Source organism: Sparus aurata, chromosome 13 (genome assembly GCF_900880675.1).
Source record: "Sparus aurata chromosome 13, fSpaAur1.1, whole genome shotgun sequence".
Taxonomy (NCBI): Eukaryota; Metazoa; Chordata; class Actinopteri; order Spariformes; family Sparidae; genus Sparus; species Sparus aurata.
In genome coordinates, this window is record NC_044199.1 from 2369394 (window position 1) to 2395517 (window position 26124).

General features: G+C 43.1%; 1 protein-coding gene across 2 annotated transcripts in view; it reads right to left on the reverse strand.

Annotated features, from left to right (window-relative positions):
• cpeb4b (cytoplasmic polyadenylation element binding protein 4b) overlaps positions 1–21078 on the reverse strand; it is a 33593-nt gene extending 12515 nt beyond the window's left edge. For both annotated transcript variants that reach the window (XM_030437407.1, XM_030437406.1), the window contains exons 1-4: positions 20599–21078; positions 18549–19783; positions 7736–7826; positions 1719–1769 (exon numbers count right to left, since the gene is read on the reverse strand). In XM_030437407.1, coding sequence (XP_030293267.1) covers positions 1719–1769; positions 7736–7826; positions 18549–19736 — 1330 coding nt within the window. In that variant the 5' untranslated portion in view covers positions 19737–19783; positions 20599–21078. The remainder of the gene's footprint in view (positions 1–1718; positions 1770–7735; positions 7827–18548; positions 19784–20598) is intronic.
• Positions 21079–26124: the final 5046 nt, after the last annotated feature.

Consider the following 26124-nt stretch of genomic DNA (forward strand, 5'->3'; position numbering starts at 1 on the left):
GGAGAAACAAGCTGATAAAAAAGCTGTGTGGGGGTGAGAGAAAATGAGAGTGAGCGATCAAGAGAATGAGGAATGCAAGAAACAGATAGAGAGAGAGAGAGAGAGAGAGGGAGGGGGGGAGAGAGAGAGAGAGATGGTGTGCAACCTCTGAATCCTGCCTATCCGCTGGCACCATCTGTCTCAGGGCTTGATGACAGCTCCTGACCATGTGATCTCACCATGTGACCTAGCGATCTTGTGAAGGAACTGCTGGCCCTCTCCTGTTTTACATGCTGGCCCCGGGATCAGAAGGCAAAGGCCACAACTACGCGATTATACGGGAATGAGGCAAAGTCGAGGTAGCACAATATTAAACCGCTGCTGTGGAAACTGCTGCATGTTTGAGAGATTAACCAGATTTTTATTTGGTCGTCTGACAGAGGAACTGTCATTTCTACCCAGGCTGTGTACCAGGAATATATGAGGAAACTCAAGTGGCTAGGAATTAAATTAACTATACATACATTCATAGTAGTTAGAATCACAAGCAACACGGGAAGAATATTATAGAGTCAAAAAAAAAATATACAAAAGTGGCTCATTTTTTGCATCAAAAAAACCCTTGAAACAGGGGATCATGGCCGCCTGACTAAGAACAATACCACATCATGGCAACTTCCCTGGTGTGAATTATTTGTTGCATGTCACCAACCGACTATTAACTGTCTGTATCTATCACATAAAAGGCAACATGCCTAAAAACAATCCAAGACAACCCTTACAGTCATATCAGGCTCATTTTTAGGTTCAATTTGGATTTTCATTTTGAGTTACTACTTAAATAGGTTTACAAGCGTTAGTGCTCCAAAAACAAATCAGCTTTGTTATATTGTCCAGTTCTGCATCACTGTATTCCCTCTGTGTTTGAAGCACAGTTTCAGCTCCTGTCTCTTTAATATATATATATATATATATAAATATAAAACACTGAAGGAAATGAAATAAAGGAAAAAGCATTAGAGTAATCCACCAAACATAAAGCCTTATACTCAGAGAGAACAATGACACTCATGATTCTAGTTGAGCTAAGTCACATGTAGCTATTTCCTCATTCTCATTCATCCATATCTGATTCTGTCTCTCTGCGTGTCCATTAATTTTCACTGGTGTCAGAAACCTCTCCATCCACTCATCCCCTCCTCATCCATCTATCCATTTACGGGACCGTTGTGAAAGGTCGTCAACAGAAATGCTTGTTTGGTTAAAACTGCTTTTAAGAGAACAAACGTGAAAATGTCAACGTTGGTTTCATGGTGACATTTACGAAGCAGAGGGGTGCTGTGGGGGACGCACAACGTTCGGGTTGGATTCAATCCCAGCCAGGCAAAGTCACCCGACACAAACAATCAAGGTGAACTCCCATCCAGCTTTCTGTGAACTGTACTAAATATATGTCCACTTAACTGGGGAAAAACTGACACAACACACCTGAGGGAGCATGTTTTTAGTACAGGGTGTTTTTTTGCTGGTTAACTTTTTAGTGAATTCAATTTAGATTCAAGGAAAACACAATTTTAAAAGGGAGTGTCCTCTTAAATAAAGATTGACATTTAATTCATCTATGTTTATAAGGATATCCAATCATTTTTAATTCAGTTTGCCAACATAATCATCAATCAGACTTGCACTGCACACAAGTTCCTTATGATTTGAAAACCTGAGCAGATTGCTGTACGTACCATTAAGAGGCAGAGGGTTGTCCCCTCCTGGATGAGGGAAGCCCAGACGACCTGCATAGGGAGACACAGAACACAAATATTTAACACAGTGTCACACGGAGGGAGAGTTTTAACAATATCTTATAATCCAGATGATGTGACTTTCTGTCCGGATATATCAAACCAATGTTTTATGCCAGGATTCATTATTCTAAACCGAAGCCTGTATGTTTCAGGAGGAATGAGAAGATGGAAATATAATGGGGCCTTCCGGACCATATCCCTCTCTCCACATGGCTTTGTGCATGAATGTGATGATTGTAAGAACATTTTCATTTTGAGGTTTCAGAACTATTTTTAGATTTAACAAAAATGGCAATCACAGAAATTACAGATTGAAAATGTGCAGAACGACAGAACTATCATCAGTTACGCTTTTCGTAGTTTGTCAAGAGGCTTCGACCGTGATGGTGTTCTTGAGCTCACATCAAGGTTTTGGTTTGAATAGTCTGATTTGTACAGAAGACTGTAATATTATTTTTTGTGGCTCCAGAGGAAGCTGCATGTGTTTTTCAAATACTGGTGCCCACGTTACCTACAATGCATCTTATCAATGAGTGGCATGAGTGGAAGCAATTTATCAGATCATATGCAGATTGAGCCACAAAATACTTTATACTACTTTTTTCCACACATGCAGTAGCACTCCCTGTGAACATGTGTAATATTGGTGGAGCTGCCCTTTACGTGCATTATCAGTGTTGCTTCCACGTCAGTCACATCAGAGGCTACATCTCTGGGACACTAACCATCTCTCTTCCTCCCATCGACCTCCATTTCCCAATGTGTGCCTCTTTCTCTGAGCCTCATATCGTACATTTTACACCGAGCCACTTGCGAGGCCTCATCTCGCCCGCACGCGTGCACACGCATACGCACACACCCACACAAATACATGTTATGATGCCAAACAAGCTTCAAAGTTATTCAAGGCCCGCTCGCTGCAGAGGGGATAATGAGATGAAAGAGCTGAAATAGTACAACCATTGTTGTACGGGTACGGACCGCCCTGTGATTGGTGCATTCCGATGCCTCGGTCACATGGAAATCTGGTGGCCCCTCCCCCACACCCTGCCTATTGAGCCCCACTGTGCTCAGTAGATGTGGTGCATAAAACAGAACTAGACCACAGAAACCAGGACGGACCACCCGTGGCTTCCTGAACTACTACACCACACTGTAATGAACGTTTCCGTACAATCAAGCCCGTTTATCGCAGGGCGGACATTATTGGCATCAAATTTCACTCCGATACTAAAACAATCTTAATTAATTAAAATAAAATCAGAGGTGCCAACAAAAAACAGGTCACACAGACGAGCTCATTTCCTCGAGGCTGCACTGCAGAATCAACAGTTTAACTCCCTCTGTAATTTAGCTTTGTAATACATGAGCCAGTAGGCGCACCACCCAAAATCAAAGTCCATCCGAGCACAACCCATCATATTGGATTTTAAAAGCCTTTAATAGTCTCTGAGGAGCAAGTGTGCAATCACGTAAGCACGCCACATCCCTGTGTGTCTGCGGGCTCATGGGTGCCCGCTCTGTGAACCTTACTGGCGAGCTGCTGGCTGCCTACATGTACATCACAGTAGCAGTTAAAGCACATGCATGCACAAGCACACACAGGGCAGTGCTGTGTGCGCGAGTGTGACTGTGTGTGTTGTGGCTGAACAGAGAGATCCTTTCTGTCAGTCAGGACAATGCTGGAAGCGATTCAAAGCCACTTCTACAGTAGACATTTTGCCTCGCCTGTTCTCTGGCTTCGTGGCTCGCACTTTGTTCAATATGTTCTGCCGCAATGAGGAATTTGCGCTCCGATTACGTGGCTCTAAATGTGCTTGTGCACGCAAGCTGTCCGTGTTTATTATATTTGTGTGTAGATGTGCATGTATGTGGGTGACAGGGAGCAGGAGGGAGCAGGAGACAGTTGGCCTGGAGAGGAGTCAGCGCTCGAGGAAAATCTGCTGTAATTAGGATCTTTCTTTTTAGTTTGCTGTGAGGGGAAAGGAAGGGACTCACTTTAGTCACTGCTACACTTGGCACGATGCTGTACAAGCCTAAAATATAATTATGAAAACAAGGAATAAATAGAATAATATTCAGCTGTAGGCCAAGGGATACAAGACAAAAAAAGATAAGGGACATGGTGTGATGCATCATGTGAAAACAGTAAAGAATGGGGTAGTGTAATGCGAAGGGAATGGCTGAGAAAAGAATGAGAAAAATGAGGTCAAATTAAAGACGTGAGAGGAAAGACAAACATGCTGTGAAATGGAACTGGACAAAGAGTAGAATGATTTGTGAATATGGGACATTAATTTGCTGTATCACATATAAACAGAGCCAGACATGTCAAGATAAACAGCTTTAACAGGAAGTTGGCCCCACCATACTTCTGCTAAACTTGTTCGATTTGAACATAATTTCAAAACCCTACATGGTTTGATTTCTAATGAAGCAGAAGCTCGTGGACTTCAGTTTAGAAGAAGAACTTGTTTTTGTTGCTGGTGCCAAGCTCCTGGATCTAACAGACGCAGGAATGTGTGCCAGCATGGCTGCTTCTAAGACACCAAAACGTGGCTAATGAGCTAACCTTTTAGACTTATTCTCTTAATATTGAGGGAAGATTTACTTTGGCTTGACAGCAGAACATTAGATCACAGCTGGATGTGGCTGAGCGCTGTGGGTGTGAGGCAGAAATAAATACGAGGTGATGGTGAAGTGTCTGCAGCGCAGAGTTTTTACTCACCTCGTTATTCTGGAAGTGAAAATGTGTGTTTCGTGTTGAACATGAAGGGATGTACTGTATGTATCCAATATGATTAAATCAAGAGAAAAGAGAAATGCAACGACTTTATTTGATTTTCATTGTTTGCATTGTGATGTGATAAATTACTAAGAAATGTGACTAAAGCTCGAGTCAATCAGGGTTAGTTTCAAACAGTGATCACTACCAGCACCACTCCTACAAGCTACTCCCCTCGTGGCCAATAGCCAATATTGGCAACAGTCCATTTTGTTAACTAAGCTCTCCCTATCTGTAATTACTGTCAGTTACAACCCCAAAACAGTTAAAAACACTGGCTACCTGCTGCATTCAATAACTGTCTGGGTTACCATTGGTCAGTGTTACCTAACCACGTTGAGCCAATAACGGACATTGGCTAGTCTCTATTAATCAATAACTAAAGTCAGTTAGAGTCCAGTTTCTAATGCATGATTCTGTTTTTTAGCCGATACAATGCTGCCATGCTGTCATATGTGCATTTTCAGGGACGATACACTGTGAACATATTTTAAGCATGTGTTAACCACAGATCTTAAATTCAAGCATCTAGCTGAGAACCCAATCAAAAATAAATTCTACTTCAGGAAGAGGGAACCGGAAAGGCTGAATTGCTGCCTTATTTACAGGCTTTCAGGCTGGAGACTAGACTGGAGACTATAGACGGCCTCATCTGAGCCAAAGGAGCCCGATTATAAATACATTTATTTCATCAGCAATCGGATGGAAAAAACGCAGCGTCTGATAGATGGTGAAATGAAGAAACTCCGATCTGACAGTCAGCCAGGCCAACAGTTGATCGATCTCTGGAGGACAGGTTAAATTCATCGATCAGTAGAACACGATATGTACCAAACAACATCAACATTATAACCTTCATGAAGGAAGGAATATTTGAAGGGCTGTTGTATTAGACTGCATTTGTTTTAGCGAGGTGAACCTGATAAATGGGCAACTGAGCTCATACACGTGAGCAAAAATGCACAACAGCATTTATCAAATCAGCTGAGAGGTTTAAAGAGCAGGAACACTGCTGTAATACTGTCAGTATCTCCCGAAATATATTCATTCTGATTGGACGTGTGATGTGAACAGATACACAACCGAAACCTCACAATAGTGACAACAGAAATTTGTATTTGTGTTGACACAAACAACCATGCATCATTGTACTGTAAAAAACACTGTCATCATCCTCTAGAATGGGAGGCTCCACAGCCGTGATTATTAGAGACGAACAATGGCCAACAACCTGACTTCAGATCAGTGGGAGTCCTTCCCTCTCTCTCAAATCCCCTCTTAAACACAGAGCCTAAGCTTCTATCAGACGCGTCTCCTGCTCAAAATGCAGAAGAAAGAGGTCATACTCACAGCACCGCACTGAGGCACATAAAAAAAAAAATAACTCTTTTGTTTCTAATTCAAAGTGGGAAGAAGAGAGAAGGAGGAGGAAGAGAGGTGTGAGCTGACTGCTACGCAGGCTAACCTTTCTTATTATTGTTCATCATAATACTGAAAGAAGACACAGAGTCTCGTTGTCTGACCTGAGGAGGAAGTGAAACTTCTCTGCTAACAATCGAGGCGTTAAATTGTGAATAAGTGTGAGTGTGAGTGTGTATCAGCTCTACCTTCAAGTGTAACGCTGCCTTTGGCTGTTTGGCCGACGAGATCCAGTCATGCTACACATTTATCTTTATCACGTGTGTTTGAGGTGAATTTATTCAAGCGTAGGGTCCATTTACATTTAGTTCTATTATGGTTCATATGTTGTCATAACACAGAGGGCTTTCGGAGGCTTGATTGTTATTTTGCAGATTTCAACATACATTTGCTGCGTCATATGGCCTAATTCTCACATCCTGATAAAGGTCTTTAATATCAAAATAGCCCCAATATACAGCACATTTTATATCAATTCGGTGGCTAAGTAGTTTATATAAAAAGGACCACAGGAAAAGGACTATTACATTTCGACTTGTACACAATAAAATAAAAGGTATTTCATTATTTCAAATTCTCAATTAGGAATGTGACAGAATGTAAAAATATCAATGCATAAACTATAAAAAGGTGCCACTGGAATAAACCTCCTGCAACATCTGGTTTGTTTCGAGCACTCGACTCTTGCGGCTCTCATCCGTACACTCTGTCAGTACTGTTTGACAGAATTCTTCCTCATACCATCTTCTGTCCCTCCTGCTTCAGTGTGTGTGTGACGATTATTGTTTTTATTCACTGCTGGCTCCTGGGAGATAACAAAGTTTATCTTATCTTATTTGAAAGAGGTTAGTGGGTTTGAGTCTTTTGTGGGGACCAGTCTGCGGAGTAATCTGCAAAGTTCTATTTTCTAAGTCCACCCTGGAGTAGTTCCCTCTTTAGGTTCCCTCTGCATTGTCTTGGCTTCAGTCCTTCTTTGTTTTGCGTCATGTTCACTCTCCTCCATATCTACTTGTCTTGCCTTCGTGCTAGTGTCAGGCAGAAGAACGTAAAGCTTTGTCCCAATGACAAAAGATATTGCTGTAAATAGTACACAATTAAATAAACGATGGAGTATTGTTGACAAAAATATAGAAATATATATATACATATATATATAAACAGTTTTAATACTTGATTTCTGCAGCATCGATACAATCTCTTCTCTCTGGCAACGCTTTGACTCACTCACATTGTTTTTATAAAGAAAAAAATGCTTCTTTTAAAAAAAAACTGTTCTATTAAATGTTCACTTCAGTCATTCTGCTGTTCTCCTCGATGCGCCAAGAAGATAATAGTCATAATGTCATTTTTGAGACTCGTTATAATTATCTTTTGATTAAGATATTCATTTGTATGCCCTCAATATTGTGTCAACTTTCTTTGTAGTATCAAAAAATGGTATTTAATTATTTTTTTTCAAGGGAATGTATCATAGTTAAAAATTACAGTTTCAATGCCAGAGCACACTTTGAAACAATATATATGGTCATATTGCACAGCCCTATTTTGAACTCACCTTAAATGAGCTGACACATGCTATGGAGAAGAAGTACTAAACAATAAGTGTTATTTTCCCCCCTTAGTGTGAATAATCATGTGTGTGAATATGTCATGTCTTTAAGCATGCGAGTGGTGACAAATACTTCCACCTGTGCATCACACCTGCGCTAAAAATACCCTGTGACAGAGTGTAAAATGATAACGGCATCACCTTTCAGGGTGTCCTGCTCAGCCCTCATGATGTCGATCAGGGAGCTCTCCAGCGTGTTCATGTTGAAGCTGTCGAATGACCTGGTGCGTTCCTAAAGAGAGGAGAAAGAAACGAGAGAAACACTCGTTAGTTCTCTTAGTTCACGGGAGCAACAGGAGCATTTAGATTTATTTACATCTTTCAATGTAGCATTGCCTCAATTAACCCAAGATGGCCAAAGAGCACACATACACACACACACACACACACACACACACAAGAGGAGGAGACAGCATTCAAGTTAATTTACACAAGAAAATATACTGCTTTGCAATTCTGGCTGCTACACACACTAAAGATAGCCTGAGCATTCGGGAGATGAATACAGCGGGAGCAGACAGATACTTTCTCTGTTATATATGAAGGATTTCCATTCATTCTTTTCTTTTCAGAGAAAAATACAAAAGACATGACAGGTCACTTCATTTGTATCAATAGGTGAAATACTTCTTTCTTCCATGCTTCGATAAAAAGGGATATGAATGCATTCTGGCCTCCTTCTTTAAGATTCTGACACTTCTGGCATTGGCCTAAATAGCAGCAGTGGCAAACAAAACAAATTAGAAGCGGGCCCTAGTTTCCCATAAGCATCACTGGAATCTCAAGTGATTCACTAATATATTCTCCAAGTAAATACTGAGATAAAAAGGAAGTTGGATCAACCTTATTAAAAAGATTTTATTTCGGGGCTGCTGTTTGTTTTTCAGTCTCCTGTTTTGGTTTTCCAGCCACCAAACAGCAGCTCACACAACCCTCTCAATGACACAGGTGTGAAATGTCAGAGTAACACAAGGATTTTTTTTATAAAGACAAACTCTTAATTAAATCTCATTTCTGTTGTCAGCACACATTTCTTTTCTCTTAGAACCTCGACTCCAAAAGAATTGGAATTCTGTGTAAAACATAAAAAACAAAATCAAGTAATGCAGTTCATGAGGTTAAGCATTAAAAACACTGTACTGATCATCTGACACAAAGATCATAACCTTCTGTTTTATTTATGTTTAAAACAACATCCCTACTTTTTCAGGGTCAGGGTGGAATCAGGGTGGTAACTTGAAGGGGCACTATCTATATCTATATATATATATATATATATATATATATATATATATATATATATATATATATATATATATATATATATATATATATATATATATATATATATATATATATATATATATATATATATATATATATATATATATATATATATATATATATATATATATATATATAACAGAAGACAGTCTGAAGTAAGACAGCGGCAGGGTCCACCAAACATAAACAAAGTAAAACAGTGTGAAACTGTTTCCTTTAAGGACAGTTTGTTCATTCAGTCATGACAAAGAAGAGTTTGTTTAGTTTGTTTAGGCATTTAAAAAAAAAGAAATCAGTCTATGAAAACTACATAGTGCTCCTTTAAACGACTAACTAACTAAGCTGTAAAATCTCAGCATAACAGAAGACAACAATAGGGCCGAGCCTTTTCTGGACAGACAGCTTTGTCGCCTAAAACAAGAGCATCCTTGGCATTCCAGCCATACTGGAAATATTTCTATGTACGTAAACACCCATAAATTGTGTACACAAAAAATAGGCGCACACCAAGAACACGTGCCCACGCGGACGCACAGACACACACACACACACACACACACACACACACACACACACACACGTATCATGCTGATAAGGCTTCCGTCTCGACTCCACCTCAACCAAACAAAATATGCAGCCGCTGACAACAACTTGTTGACAAACTGATCGACTCCTCTGGTTCCCCTCCATCCACAATAACAACAGGACGACGCTGCTGAAGACCACAATATGAAATCCATCTTGTTTACTTTTTAGAGTTGGCACTGAAGGTCTCATGTGCCCCAACATCACGGGATTGATCGTCTCATTCGTTCCTCTGTCTCTTCCCCATTTTTCCCAGTCAGGACTCCACATGCGTGCCACCTTAAAAGCAGAAATACCTTAAAAAAAGATTTCTATTCCTCTTTTATGCGTCAGAGATCTCGCACCACACAGAGCCGGTGACTCTTCTGGCTACAAGTTGTTGTCCAGTACGGTGAGCATCATGACTAAAACGCTCAGTCACGATTCCTTCTTTTTTTCCTTAACTGTCTGGTCACGACTGAAATAAAGTTTAGTTTTTTTTCCTGTGTGCATCATTTTTATTGTATCAACCGCTAGAGCCGTAACGAAAAAGACAAACAAAAATAAATATCAACTGCAGAAACCAATGCTTAATTATTTGCAGAGAAACTGTCAAAACAGAACTCTAAGCAGTCATTTTTAAAACACAAACAAGCAATTTAACACTAGTAAAAAAAAAAAAAAACACCTATCGAGAACGAGAGCTCGCTGAAGTATCAGAACATCTCTTCGGGCTCAGTTTCTACGATGAGTCTGAAAATCATGCACTTAAGAGTTGACCGAGCGTGGCTTGATGCTGACAGACCAATCAGAGAGGCTTTAGTTTGTGACATGGACCACAACCTCTTGAAGCTTACTAATCTTGTGAACAAGGGGGTGTTAAAAAGCTGCAACAGCTTCTAAACTTTATTTAGCAACTTAATTGGGTGCATGTGAAGAGCTGCCATGCTTACACAAGTTTAAAAACCAGAAGCAAGAACCGACGCCAGCAAAGCCAGCGGTGCGTTCATCCAGTCACGTGTGGCACGTCTGATTGATAAAGACTTGTTATTTGTCTATTGTGCAGACTTGAAGTCACATCCTTCTCAATCCTGTGACAATTGTGGGCTGATGTTGCCGGGTTAAAAATGTCACGTTAACATTAAACAATTGGAATAAAGTGCTGATGATGAATGTGTAGTTTTTATGTTGAATTCACCTCTCCTGAAAAGCCTGAAAAACCTCCTGACACAACAGCGTGTGAGCAGCTCTGGCCTCAACTTGACTGATAATGAGCCAGCCTTGCACAACAAGAATGAGCCAATGTGTCTGTCAACCTGTAAGTAACCTATTTGTACAGCCATTCAACACTTTGTCCTCCAAACAAATGTAGCCATGCCTTACCTTTCCAGTATTTATCCACTAACCAGGTCAAACTGCGGGCTAATGTCTGTGGAGAGCAGTCTGAAAGCAAAACCTCCTGAGGGGAGGAGAAGCTTATAGTATACTACATTACACCATGAACTCCACAGGGGTCAGATGCTAAAGGGTTCAGAAAAACAGACATGCCGCGTCAGTGAGGCACATGACCAAGGGTCGGTCGGACGGGAAACTGGCTTTTTTTATCTACTGTCTGGTGTCTGCAGTGGCTCCCAAAAATCCAATAGCTACTTTTACTATCTGATCAGCCAAAGAGCCTGGTTGGACGTCAGCCACACTGGCTGGTGGTAAAAGCCAAACTTCCCAGCTGTAGCCAAAATCTTACCAGCAATCCTGGCTGGTGCAGATTTCCCACACTGACTGAAGGAACATGCTAAAACAGACATGACATGTTAAGAAGAACACACCCAGTGCAGATCTCTCCCTCAAAACAAATATCAACACAGGGATGGAGGCCAGACTGTGTCGGCTATTTCTCATATCCGCCTCAGTATCTTATGTGGACTTAGGGTATTGCTTTAGGTCAATTAAACCAAACATTCAAAAACAGGAAAGCAGCACAAAGTGAAGGACTGGTTACTGTGGGACGTATACACCACTGGTGAGTATATCCTAGCATAGGCCAGCACACAAACAAATATAGGTAGCAGAAAAGCGCAGTATTTTTACTGTACGGTCGTCTTTTATTTTAGCAGCTGTGGTATTGCATGGTAATCCTATTACATTGTTTCAAGAGAACAGGAGTTCATTTCGTGGCTGAGATGGACAAGAGGCCTGGACGGGGCTCTGCAGTTGCTAAGCATTAGCCGGGAGCGGTGCAGGCGGTGATTAATCATCAGATTCGTGCGTCCTTCTCTCTCAACAACTGGCCAGCTGACCAGCAAAGAACTCATCCCTGACAGATTGTGGGGCGTGCACAGATAAACGCTGACACGCACACACACTGACACACACACAAAGCGTCGTGGTCGCTTGTCACCTCCAGAGACGGACGGATGGACGGATGGACACACAAATACACACACACACACAAGCTGCAGGCGAGGAACACACACTTGACAGTGCAGTCCACATCATGTGTATCTATGAAAGCTTGCCCACGCTAACCCAAGGCCAGAGGTATAAACATAGAAGACGCAGCACGACACTATTATTTGCAGGCAGGACTGAAGTGTAGCTCAGTGTAGAAACAGTAAAAATATAATCAGCACGATGCAGTCTGGTTAAAACTGAAAGGATTTAAAAGGTGTGACACACCCGTCTTCTATCACGACTGTCGATACCAGCATGATGGACTGATCTGTTCTACCGAGGCTTGAACTTCTGACTTCTGAATAAATAAATGTGTGCTGAACTGACTTACATGTACCAGGATGTTGCTGGTAGTGTGAAAGCATCATCAAATCTGAAATCATCAAAAAGGACTCAGTGGATCAGAGGCTGTGCACTCATCAAGTAAATCAGACGACAGAATCATCCCTGTTGCTGTTGTTGAAGGCACGGAACTCAATTTGGGCATATTAGATTAGATAAGCATGGCCTGTAGTTTCATTTAGTGTCGTTTCTTAGAAATGTTTCCCCTTTTGAGGGGAATGACCTTTAGCATAGTTTATCATGAGTTTATATAATTGTGAATATATCCTGGATTTTTTACTCCATGACAGGGAACTCATTTGACATTTGAAAATTGTCATCTTGGGCGTTTTATAGACCACCAACTAATCTATTAATCTACAAAATATATTACAGCGGAATCAATGATAAAATAATCCAATAAACCTGGCTTGTTTATTTCACACCAGCATTCCCAAAATTAAACCTTTGAGGGCTGCAACTGATTAACTGTTCAGTGAAAAGGCTGAAATAACAAAATGGACGAGATCGTTTGCAGCAGCGGGTTGAATCTAAAGCATCACACACCAGACCAGGCAAGAAAACCGCCTTCATATTTTGATGGCATGTGAGGATGTAAAGAATGATTAAATACAGCATGCTGTGGGTGATTAATTCAAACATTAATCTTCCATGTCACCTGCCCGTTAATGAAAATTGGAAGTTGAGGGAGGGCGAAAGAGAGGAGAACGTGACAGGGTGGTGAGAATGGTAAAGATATACACAGCAGGGGCGGGGTTTCTTTTTACAGGTTGTACATTATTTCGACATCAACCTCCGACTCATTGGTAGGATTGTTGCCGTTCTTTCCTGATTTTGTGTGCCTCTAATCACATCTCTGAGACATGAGGCAGAGAGAGGAAGCCCAGAGCAAAGAAGGGAAGGGGAAAATGGCAGATGAAAGAAGGGGGGGTGATGGAGAGTGGGAAGGCGAACTCGCCGTGAGGTAAGGCGAAATACAAAAAGAAGAAAGGAGGACAGGAAAGGGAAGCAGGTTGAGCTTTTGATGCTTGCGATTATGTTTCATCCTGGTCAAAGTATTTCAAAGACCAGCAATGACATTAAATACCCCCTACTGTCAAAAACAACCTATTACCCAGTGTTGGCTGAATGTTGTGCGTACGTGTGCATCTGGGGCGTAGCAGGAGCGACAGAGGCAGGGGTTCCGGACAGTATTTGCACTGCTTAGGGGATTAGACTGCACCAACTTCTTTATTGCATGCAATGAGCTAGACTAAATAGAATATGACACTTTCACATAGACTCTGCTTTGTCTTCTTCCTTTGTTAAGACACATGTGCAGAAGACACAGTCCAGGGACTAATTAGGGCTCGTGCACACATGGGTACGTGCACATACACACATGCAGGCGAGCTCTTTTTCTTCCTGTTTCAGAGCGTCTGTCAAGGGTGTGAGAAGGGCACAATGAGGCTGTATGAGCAACAGAGTTATGTGCTTGCCAGCACAGCTCAGGCCACTCATTAGTCTAAAAAAACCTTTCTCTCATTTAACACCAGTGTCACAAGGACCAGGGGTAATGGCTGAAACGTCAGGCTTTATGGGCTTAAGGGCTCAGAATGTTTGTTTGTAGACATTCATGCACATATCATGAATATAAGGCAGGAAAGCTACCTGAAAAGAGCAAGGCTTGCTCACTATGGAAGTCTCCTGCCGAACCAGGCACCATAACTCTATGAATCGTTGAGTTTTCCAGAGGTGAAATACGAGTATGACCACGGGTGCTCAACATTTGTTTCCATTGCAGGTGGTTTAATAACCTACCTTCATATAACAGCACTGTTACAGGCTCCAGCGTATCTAAGCTACACAAACAGTAAGGAGGGAGCTGCGACCAACGGTTACTCAAGTAGCTTACTGAGACAATATCCTGTCCAGGCTTACCAGCCTTCAGGTCCTGCAGGTTCACTGGCCAAATTTACCAATCCCAAGCTGCCCGGCACACCTGACACAGCAGCAGGCCTCTGACCTTGGATTTCACAGTCATGGAATTAAAGAACAAGGCAAAGATTTCCTCCCACAATCAAGAGAAGTACAGGTTAGGTTAACTGGCAATTCTAAATTAGCCAACAGTTGGTGTGACTGTAAGCATGAAATGGTGTCGGCCTCTCTGATTGACTGTCAACATGTTTATGGTGTTTGCCTCTCAGCTGGGATAGAGAGGCAAAGTCCCTCCCCTTCCAATGGGACCATCATAATTTCTTGATTCTATTTGAAGTGTTCCATGAGTTACACTTGATGTTAGTCAATTTAAAAGAAAATTTTAAATGTCAGGAAAGTTGCAGTTTGTCATAAAATTAGTTGAAGAATACGACTCTAGAAATACGTAGTAAGAAAGACTATACATCCAGCAGTCATGTATATGACTCGGTACATACAGTAAATACATCGTAGAGCCAGTCCTGTATACTAACAAGCTGACCAAACTGACTCCCCTTTCAGGTAACTGCAGCGGTGGACAGATTTGTTGGGATTTTCACCTTTTTTCATACATTTTCTGCAGCAGTGTGACGGCCATGTTGGTGTCGGTGACGATGTGTTTACTGAGCGGTGTCGCACAAAACTAAATACTTGCTATCTTTAAACCTACCTGGCTTTGTTGACTTTCATTTTTGACATCATATATGGAATTGTGTAATGCGTAATAAGTGCAATGGGCTCAAAAAATCATGTATCTCTCATCCTTAACCACCATTCATATCTTTGCTGAAATAAGGTCCCATGAAGGACACCGGAAGGGCAGCGACTGCATCCCTCTGCTGGGACCACCAACATCCCCCCCCCCCCCCCCACAATCCTCCATTTCAAGTTTGTGTAGCTAATCTGCAGAAGGATAGAAAGAAAGAAAAGGAGATGTATGGAAGGCTTTTCTGGCACCTAAGTACACATTTTTGCTTGCTAGCTTGCCGGTGTACTACGTAGCAGTTAGCAGCAGTGCGCCTGGCCTTAAGCCCATCCCCAATACTAAAGCTGCTTTAATACAGCAGTGGCCCTGCCTGCTGCAGCAACAGCCACAGTACTGGAACATTTCCTCCCTCTGTGTGCCATGGTGCTGTATACCACTTTGGATAGAATATCCATCAAATAGCACGCAACCTTGTTCTTAAATTGTATCTCAACATTTGCTCATGTACACATAAATGAACACAGTGGCCTCAGGTGCTCACAAGACCACGACATACATGAAAAAGAGCAGAAAAGTGTATTCCTATAAACACGTGCTACTTTATGGGAGTCAGCAACTCATCTATGTAGAATCACGTGTTACAATCGCATCTAATCCAAAAGGATACAAAGAAAGCAACAGTGTGACAAACTAACTCTGATTGTACACAGGCAGAACAATGGGAGGGCAAAAGCAAAAGCCACTGATCCTTCATCTGTTGTGTCAGTGTCAAAATGTAGACTATGTGAGGCAGCTGGAGTAAGCTCAGAGTGAAACACTGTGACAACAGTTCCTCATGGGGTATGTTTAGTTCAGAGTTACAGGAGCTACAGTATTGCACTTACCAAACCTGGAGGCGCCTTGTGTAAGTCAGCATGTGTCATCAGTCATCTGAACAGTGCACGATCTCAACAAGCACCTTTTTGAGTTTTTCTTTAAGCTATTGTGTTATATTGGTTTTGGCTACAGCAATTCTTCAGCAAAGTCAATAAAATGGGACTGAATGAAAAGACAATGGCAGATCTTAAAGACTGAACTACACCGAGTCGACCTCTGATGAGTAAACTTGACACTCGGTTGCCTGTGTAATAATTCAACAGCGGTTTCTACAGTGACAGCTCCGACGCTGCAACATGATCTATATGCTCGCACTAAAATGACACATTTTCCAATTCAATTACAGAGGGTGGAACAATACTGTCAGCTTGCGGTATAGAAAAACAAAGATATATGGTTCATAAGCAGGAAACTAACACCTAAGTTAGGCCAAAGCCTAGTTTCCAAGGCTTACAGACTAAATGCTTCCTGGAAGTTGCTTTATACGTGAAGCAATATTTAAAAAGCCACATTAATTCAGATGTCATTGGAACATGTGAAAATGGGCAAAACGATGCAGATCCATATTTAGCAGCTCGAAGTGAGGCAAAAAAAGGAATCTGCTTAAGCAAACATTTGCATTTATGCCAAGCCTCACTTCTCCCTACATGCAAAGATACAGAAGCAGAGAGGAGATGTGCAGGAGGAAAAGCAGACGTCTTAACAGAGATATTTGCTGTGACAACAAGCACTGCATGGTTAAAAAACCTACTGACAGTCGGGGAGCTCATCCAGCAGTTCAAAAAATATCAATTACAAGTCCAAAAAATATCAATTACACGTCAATAGATTAAGGGTCAACTGTCAACGTAGGCCACATCTTAATATTCTTTCCAAACTAGGCCTTTATAATCAAGTTATTGTTCTTTGTAAATGGTTTATACTTAGATAATAAGACACACACACACACACACACACACACAGTAAGGCCATTCTGCACCCATCCTCCATCTGCCCTTGCAGAATCAAGAGGGCAGGAGGACAATGCTACTTTGGCTGATCTGGCAGAGCAACATACTGCAGCTACAGTAATGCTAGCTTTAGCTTAAGTCTGCAACAGAAGGGCCTCTCTACTGCTCAAAATGGACGCAGACTCACAATTCAGATAAGAGAGTATATGCTAACAGAGCTAAGTGCTAGTTTGAATGATATATGCCGCTCGTAGGGGCTGATTTGACCACAATGCGACTCCATAATATATTAAGCTTGAGGCCCTAATCATTTAGAACAGGTCTGATATGAACCTGACCCCATGACTACCAACAGCAATTAGGCTCTTAGCTAATGATAAATAGCTGCTCAGAGCTAAGCTTTGCTACTTATTCAGCAAAAAATTCTCAAGACATGTCAGGACATGTCAGAACAACGTCCTTACTGTTTGGTACTGCCTGGCCTGTGGTGCAATGTGAGTCATTAATTGCACGTGGAGATATGGAAATACCTGAAAAGGTCAGGGCAAGCTTCACTTTCTAACTTTTAAATTGGGGTAATTAGCTCTTTTTGAGGAAGCGAATGCGTTAAGGAAAATGGAGATGATGACTTTGACTCGCCTCGTGGATGGCCATGAAGTAGCCCCCTCACTGGTGGTCTGTAAGGCCGATTAGTAATGCTGTTAGGCTATTGACAGACTGCTAAAACTACAAAGGGGAGCAATCACTCAGACAATTTAATACCATCTGCTGCTCCATTGAAGATGACATTGGGAACTGATGGTAACCAAGTACTTACTATATGACTGGCCAGGAGTTAATTTGACAGAGCAGAAGGTACACTGTCCTGTAAGATGGCTGAGGATATGCACAGCACTTAAAGAAACCTTTCATCAGTTCATCAGGACTAGCTGGGCCTCGAGCAACCTTTCCCTCTTCAACCGAACGACACTATCAATCAACAGCCAGATCAATAAAATGAATTTATCTCCATGCTCCCTTTAGCTCTCTCCATCAATCCTATCGGCTGTTTCCTACATGTGATAATGCAATTATCTGAGCTATCTTCATTGTGTGTGGACTCAAAATTAGACTACAAATAGGTTGGCATTTTGAAAACGAGTTGCTAGGCTATGGCAGCCGTGACCTGGGTGATTAATAAAGCCATAATCCTGAAAAATCATTAGGCATTAGGCTCAGGCCATCAATCTACAGTATTACCTCTGTTGGTCCTTTTGGTTTGTTTCTGGCTGGAATAAAAATAAATCACATGGCGATGTCTTCGTGATCACCAGTGAATCTAGATTTTGCTTTACGTCGCAGACTGTCAGTCTCAGTCGCTCCTTCCCGCAATCGCTTTCCCCATTTATAGCCTCCGTCTCCGATTACCATATCCTTCTCCCCATCTTTTCCTCTCCATCCATGATGCCTCCCCCACTCCTCCCTCCAGCACCCCCCAGCCCGTATGTGTAGCACACACCACTGCAGTGACAGAGCTACATTAGTCATCATCAGGAACATACAGCTGTGGAAGTACAGCACCCAACGACTGACTTCCAAGTTAATACGGTAATAAATGCATCATGTAAATCCATGCCCTGCCCCCCTGTCTAAAAATAGCGGGTATAAAACATACTGTAATAAAATTAACAGCTAACATAAAAGAACCACAGATGTTTAATCATTCAGGCAGCATATGTCCACACTAATGTGCATATTGAATAAACAGCACAATGTGTTAATAAAAGGAATAGTATTCCAGCATAAATGCTAAATCATACAGTGAGACTGTAACAGGCAAACTGACCTGAAAGGGGAAGATGTTATCGCTGCGGCCGACTCCATCATCCATCCAGGATTTGGGGTTGAAGCCTGCAGGACTGTTTCGGGGGTACTTCTGGGATGCCACGTGGTTGTTGGGGAAGGTTTTCTTCAGTGGAGAAATAGAGTTGATGGGGGTCATCCCGCCGTTCAGCCCTCGACGATAATCTCTGCCCTGAGACCCTCCCCAGCCACCGCCACCACTACCATAGCCTCCTCCGGGACTCCAGGAGGTAGAGGAGCCGGGGGAGGGAGAGGGGCTCTGGTAGCTGGCTGGACCCCAGGGGGACGGGGGCTTGTTCAGGCTATTAGACAAATGCGGCAACTGGCTGAAAGCCGGATTCCTGTGCGGAAAGGGCGGCGGAGGGTGTGGAGAGGCCGGTGAGCGTCGATGCTGCTGGTGTTGGTTGTGGGGGTGTTGGAAGTGGGGGTGTGGCGGGGGAGCGGGGTGGTGCTGGGACAAGGCCGCCGCTGGTCCAATCTGGGGAGAGAAGTTCCCACCAAAACCTGGACTGACGTGGTGTGAGAAGTTCTGGAACAGCAGGGGGCCATTGTTGGCAGACGCCGGGTTGAAGAAGCTGACGTCCTCATTGATGATGGTTGATGGCGCCGGCGGGATGGCAGCTGACCAGTTGTTGAAGCCAGTAAGCGATGACGAGGTTGTACTGGACTGGACCGGGCCAGTCCCACCAAGACCAGATGTCTCCTGGTAATCAAAGCCTGTCAGGACAGGAGACTCAAGACGAAGCTGCTTCTCTTTTCCGTTACTTCCTTCTGACACGCTGCTGTCTGTCTTGGCTTCCTCTGACCGGGCTTTTTCCAGTTCTGAAATGATCCCACCACTTCCACCCTCCTGGTGACTCCCAGGGGACAACTGCTGCTGCTTTTCTTGCGTTTCTTGCATTTCCTGTTGCTGCTGTGCTTTGGGCTTCTCTGGGCCCCCCAGGATTTCGTCTTGCACGCTGTTGTGGGTGGCAGAGGCAGGGAAGAGCCAGGGAGAGCCTCCCGTGGTGCCATTCCCTGCGGCTGTGGTGCTGTTTATGAAAGCAGCAGGGCTCTGCGACACATTTTGGTGGTGGTGTGGGGGCTGCAGATGCGGGTGGATTCGGACCGGGAATGCAGACTTGTTGCCAGTGTTGTTTTGAACTAGGACTCCAAACCCGTAATCCCCCATTTGTTTTCTCCCCCCACACACAAATGCTATCCCGTGATCGTTTGGTCCTATTGAGAGAAGAGCACACAGGATGGCATGCACTGAGTTAGCAGTCAGCCTCTCTCAGTCCACTATAGATCAGGGGATTTAGAAACAACTAGGTGATGGCCGGTGACATTTTTCTAATGACAGAATAGATCTTTCTTTTCTGCAGGGTCTGTTTGACTCTTACACATGTAATAATCACATGAAATTGTCCTGAATGAGCTCATTCTTCCACTGAGAAATATACCCTTATAAGTCTGGACAGTTGAGGAAAGCCAACCAGTTAACGTTACATCTTTAGCTAATTATAACCCCGTGACGTTGCCAGCTTGTAAGTCTACAGCTGAGCTGCTGGCAGCCACCAATATAGCTGGAAACACTGCTGTGTCGAGCCGACACATTCTCCATTGGGAGACAGTTTCCTAACGCAGACCAACTGACAGACAATAAATCACCCGTAGTGTAACCTTACAGAGAACACAGCAGTACGAAATACTAATGAATGTTGAATATATTAACAATAAACCAACATAACGTTCAGAAGAAAAACCCTCGACCTTCTTTGACAGCTGTCAGGAGCCTATAGAGAGTCCAACCTCCACATTTATCAGATATAAATCAAACACATATTCACTTTGATCGACCAGCATCACACATTATTGTTCATTATTACACTTGAGGAAACATTCGACAGACAAGCGGCTTCAACCAGCTAGAGATGTTAGCTGGCCGTTGCTCAACCATTGCTAACGTTAGCTAGCTAGCTAGCTATTAACCGTTGGCAGAAATGCTAGCTAGCTAGACAGCTTGAACACAGGCGAGTAAAAATTCTTTTCACCTTCTGATCACCACCTTCGACCTCGGCGATGTCTTTGTCGAGATACTTCCCTCGGGTTGAGAACAAGGTGGTGTCCTTGAAGAAAAACAGAGTACGTCAGGCAAAGCTTTTCAGCGGCGATGTGATAGCTGACTCGTACAGTGCAGTCGGTCAGCTTTTTTTTTTTCTCTCTCCCTTCTCCTGACGTGTCCTGCCTGCTCAATGACACAGCTCTCTATCCGCTGCCTCTAATCTGGACCGTGTAATCAAAGAGCTTTGTTAACGTGGCAGTGTGTGAAACAGACTCGGCCGCGGTTCTCTCAACAAGCCTTATTCGCTCGGTTTCATTGTTCGTTTGATTTCAGTATATTTTCCTCGCTCACTGTCTTTTCCTACAGAGCCAGCCGATTCCTGTGTGCTTCTTGGCTGCCCCTCTCTCCTGTAACCGACCGTGGCCGAATGACAGCGAGAGATCAGCCGAGACACACTTCCGCTTCTAGCACCGCCCCTCTGCGCCGTGGCCACGCCCCCTCGGAGCCACACCTCGGTTTGCGATTGGCCGTCTGACCGGCAGGCTTGCCGTATTTCTACAACAGTGAGCGGCCGTGCACCAATAATAGAGCCACGCTGCTGTGAAGCACGGCCCACTGAGGTCGGGAGAGAGATCCTCCCAGCACGGTCCTGTCCTTTCACGATGCAGCCGGTACCAGGTCGTGAGAAAACTGAGATACCCAACCCCCCTCCTCCACCTCCCCCTCCTCCTCCTCCTCCTCCTCCCTAGATAGGATGGGAATGCATCAGAAAAAGAGCATCCTCGGCCTGAGCTCTTTGATCACATGCTCCTCCATTGCAAAAGTGGAAGTGGAACAGGAAGAGATGGTATCGGTTCAATATCTTGTTCTTGGTATTCCTTTATTTGAGGTCAGCCCTATTTCTATATATAGGCTGCAGTCAGCTGTATGGATTCCCCGTGCTGTGAATTCTATTTTTATGCCTATAATGCTATTTATTGTTGAGGGGTGTTATTAATATTACATATATAAGCATTGAGGAAATAGTGACTGTGTTGTACTGGACAGCATCAGTCAGATATGTAATATAATATAGTCCAGTGTCCTTTAATGTTACTGATACCAATAATACACATATACATTAACACATTTCCACCACTGTCAACAACAAAACTATAGCCTACATATACATTAAGTATGTATTAGTGCTGGGCAGTAAGGCACAATATGTACTTCCATAGTTTTAAAAGTCCTCAAAAGCACCTTGTAAATTCTAGGATGAAGTGTCAAGTCACGATATTTATGACCAAATACCTCAAAGTCTCAGTGTCCCATCTGTACTTCGGCACAATCTTTACAATTTGCGTAAATATAAATATATAAAATATAAAACTGGCAGGCTGTAAAGGTGCTGGGAGGTGGACTCGATGCTATGCTAAGCTAACTGCCTGCTGGTTGTAGCTTCATATTCAACTGAGAGATACAAGAAAGCAATAGACACAGTTCCCGAAATGTGGAACTGTCCCTTTAAATAATCCTCCTCTTTTATTTAAAACCTATAAGCAATGCCACAGTTCTCTCCACGCACAGCGTTCTGTCTGACATAATAGTTCTAATCTTAATCTCCTCCAGTATATCACACTATGTTCAGCTTTTATATTTAACATCCTGCAGCTCTGTGCTATCAAATGTCTCGGACCGTCCACTCATCTTTCCTTTACCTGCCCACAACATCCCCCACGTCTCTTTATCTCCCCTCTGTCCTCCTCCGTGTCCTTCTCTCTGGTACGGCCATTATCACCTCGAGGTCATCAAGCAGCTTTGACTCTGTCAGTCTCACCGACCCTCGACTGGCAGCATTACACGCAGCCCGCAAATGGCTATCTAATAAATCTGTCACTTCAAGTCCAGCTGGGGGAGAGTGATAAATTAGTGACTGCGTGGTGTTCTGAATTATTAAGTGTGTACAGACAGGACGAACAGGCGATGGGGAGGTGGATGGCAGGTATTGGCAGGGTTAGGAAGTGACCGGCTTAAAGTAATCCGATTTAAAAAAAATAAAAAATAGATTACTGATGTCTGATTGGAAGACTGTTCACATTTAGCTTGCAAAATGGTGCAAATACCCTCAGAATCTGGAGGCCTCAGCTGAGGATTTGAGACATTTATTTTGTCAGTTACAATTCGATGCTTAAAATAAATGCAAGCTCTCCGTACCGTATTTTTTTCTGGTCCCCAGGACCGATCCCTTAAAGCTCAGATGAGTCAGACTGTAGAAACCTGCAAGAGAAAACAACATTTCCAAAGCATCCAACTGAAAAAAATCAGATCACCTTCAATCAAATTACGTGAGCTGACCACGGACAGCTGTGAGATATATGGCCTGTGTCCCTCCAGATTTTCACCATCTTTTCTGTTGCTCGTGAATCAGGAAGTGGTAAAAATGCTAACAATTTGTCTGATTCTCGATACAAAATGGTTGTAATGGCAAGCTAGAAAACAGCAGCTAACGCTATCCAGGCATTCACATTTCCCACCCTGTCAGAGCAATACGTGCTCCTGTTGTTAGTTCTCATCATGGCCAAGCTAGTATGTTCGTTGTGGGAAATACTGGCTGCATTTTCTCGTCCATTCTCCTGCAGCTAGCTCGCTAATAGCTTGTTTAACACTCCGGTCATGCACAGAGAGTATAACTCACTAGCTTAAACCCACAGTGCTGCTGACTGTATGAAATTCCAATCTCTGTACATCTTTCCAGCACAATAGGGAACCAAACGGATTTTGTTTTATTGGAGAATAATTCCATTTGTAGAATGTAGACCTTCCAGATAAAACAAAAGACTTCCAGATTGCCGTGATTCGTCAGTTCCCTTTAAATGTAATATGAGGCACTTAAAGCACGACTCTGTCTGAATTCAGAGTGGAATAATATGATCAGTCTTTTAATTGTCTAATGATAACGACGCAGCCTAATAATGCAAGTCATTTGATCTGCATTGCTTTTTAATCACTGTAATAGGCACCACAGCAGCTCCAGCTAACACTTTCTGTACTGCAACTTCTGTTTGTGACCTGCGTTTCCTTTCCCCCCCGTTTACCGATATATTTAGTTCCGCTAAGAAAAGTGTTCGAGTGAAATCTTAATCATACACCTGAGGGCGAGAATCAGGAGGAGCGAATGAGTCGTGTGTGATATGTGCTCCAGCTGTACAGTACAGAGCATTCCTCTCAGGGAGGATGATTAGGCAGAGTGCTCCGTACTGTAAATGGATTTCTAGGACAGAATAACCGGTCTTACTGGCCTCACTCAGGAGACAACACCCTCTCGTCCCTTTCACTGTCTGTCACACTAACACACATGTCTCATCAAATCCCTCATGTCCACAGAGCACAGAGCACAGAGCACAGAGCAGAGGGGAAATGGCACACATATTTATTAAATAATTAACAGAATCTGTACGTGTACAGTTTCCGCGCTCAGAGCTACAGAGATGTGTTATTCGTCTACTGTATGAAACAGCTTATAGACACTTTTACCGTGTGTTCGCTCTCTGGCGATGGTTTTGTGTGTGTGTACTCTGCCGTATCCAAGACTCGATAGGTGCTATGAATAAAACATTGAATCCATTAAAAAATTAATCGCCTTTTTTACCTTAGGCATAATTATGGTGCAATTCCTCCCAGAGTGAATGTGTGTGTGTGTGTGTGTCTGTGTGTGTGTGTGTGTGTGTGTGTGTGTGTGTGTGTGTGTGTGTGTGTGTGTGTGTGTGGTGAGGGTGCCTAAGTGCATATGTGCACATGCTAAGCTCAGAACTCCAATATTGATGATTTGTATCTTAAAATCTCGCCGTTTTGAACACATGCTGCTCTGATGGACGAGGGAGCAGGGTACAGCTTTTTTTCCTGCTCGGCTCATTTGCCTGATTGGACGAGCACAAAAGAGCATCGTGAGCCATCAGAGAATGTGGCTGTATTCCAAGTTGACGCTCAGCAAAATACGAGATTTTGACCTGATAGCGATCGTATTTGTGTAAATTATGTAGACGCTTGCGTGAGCGGTGTCTGAGAGGAAGATGGACGGGGTTTGAGCGATGTAACAAAGCCTCACGTTGTGCCGTTGTGGGGTCGTGTTTGTGTCCCATGAAATATTCAGAGAGTGTACATGTTGCTAACAAAACGGTGTGGATGCACTGCTGGGTGATGCAAAAAGCCAACATGAGAGAGGAAGATAAAAGAACGGCGTTAAATATGGATCAGGGATAGAAACAAATAACTGTGTACGTGTGTGTAGACGCTCCAACCTGAAAGATCTGATTGAGAAACACTTAGAAGTGTGTAGATTATTATTATTATTCATTTTATTTATGTAGCGCTTTTCAATGACCCAAAGTCGCTGGCATTCATTCTTTCACACACAGTCATACTGGTGGTGGTAAACTACGATGGGGCAGAGTGACGGAAGCGTGGCTGCCATTCAGCGCCTCCGACCACCACCTCAAACATACAGCAGTCATACACATTTACACGAGGCAAGGTGGGCGAAGTGTCTTGCACAAAGACACAATGACCATGATGCAGTTGGCCGAGCGGGGATCGAACCGCCGACCCTCCAAACATAGGCCGACCCGCTGTACCAACCCACGGTTGATGTTCAGAGTCCACTGTTTCCTTCCTGATGAACTGTGCGAATCCACCGATACCAGTCACGTCACTATCGCGGGTTGTTTAGCGATAAAGACAACTCTCGTCCTCTGGAGCTCCTTCACCTCATCACATGCCAACATTTGTTTCACTGCTTTGACTGAGAGAAACTACACCGTGCATTTAAACGCCTCATTCCAGGATTTTAATTGTGTTACATTCATTTCCTGCACAATAATTTATGATCTTCACACACAAAGAAGACTTGATTGATCTGGCAGAGCCTCAGTCAGTTCTCCAATACTTCTCCCATAGTGTTATTGATCTGTCTTAATCAATCATTTATTACTATTGAGAACGTCATTTGAAATATAAATAAAAACCATCACCATCCTTCACTTTTTATATCAGAAAGCAGCTCCTCTCCTCGGTGTGTTTCTTCTTCTTCTTCTTCTTCTTCTTCTTCTTCTTCTTCCTCTGACAGTGTGACACGTTTCACATCCTTCCATCCGTCCGCTGGATGTTGCCCTCATGTTCTCTCCCCGGGGACTCCATACTAATTAAGCCTAAGAGGTCTCTGCCGGGTAGCGAGCCGGGGTGACTGTTTGAAAAAGGACTCATGGACTGTGTGTGTGTGTGTGTGTGTGTGTGTGTGTGTGTGTGTGTGTCAGGAAGGCCAGGCTGATTTCACGACTCCACTGGGTGCAGAAGGGATAATAAATTACAACAGAGCAGCAGCTGGGGGTCTGTGAAGTCAGGGTCAGTGTGTGTGTGTGTGTGTGTGTGTGTGTGTGTGTGTGTGTGTGTGTGTGTGTGTTTGTGTGTGTGTGTTTGTGTGTGTGTGTGTGTGTGTCCTTGCACACACTAGATTGAGCAAATATGTAGTTAAGTGAGT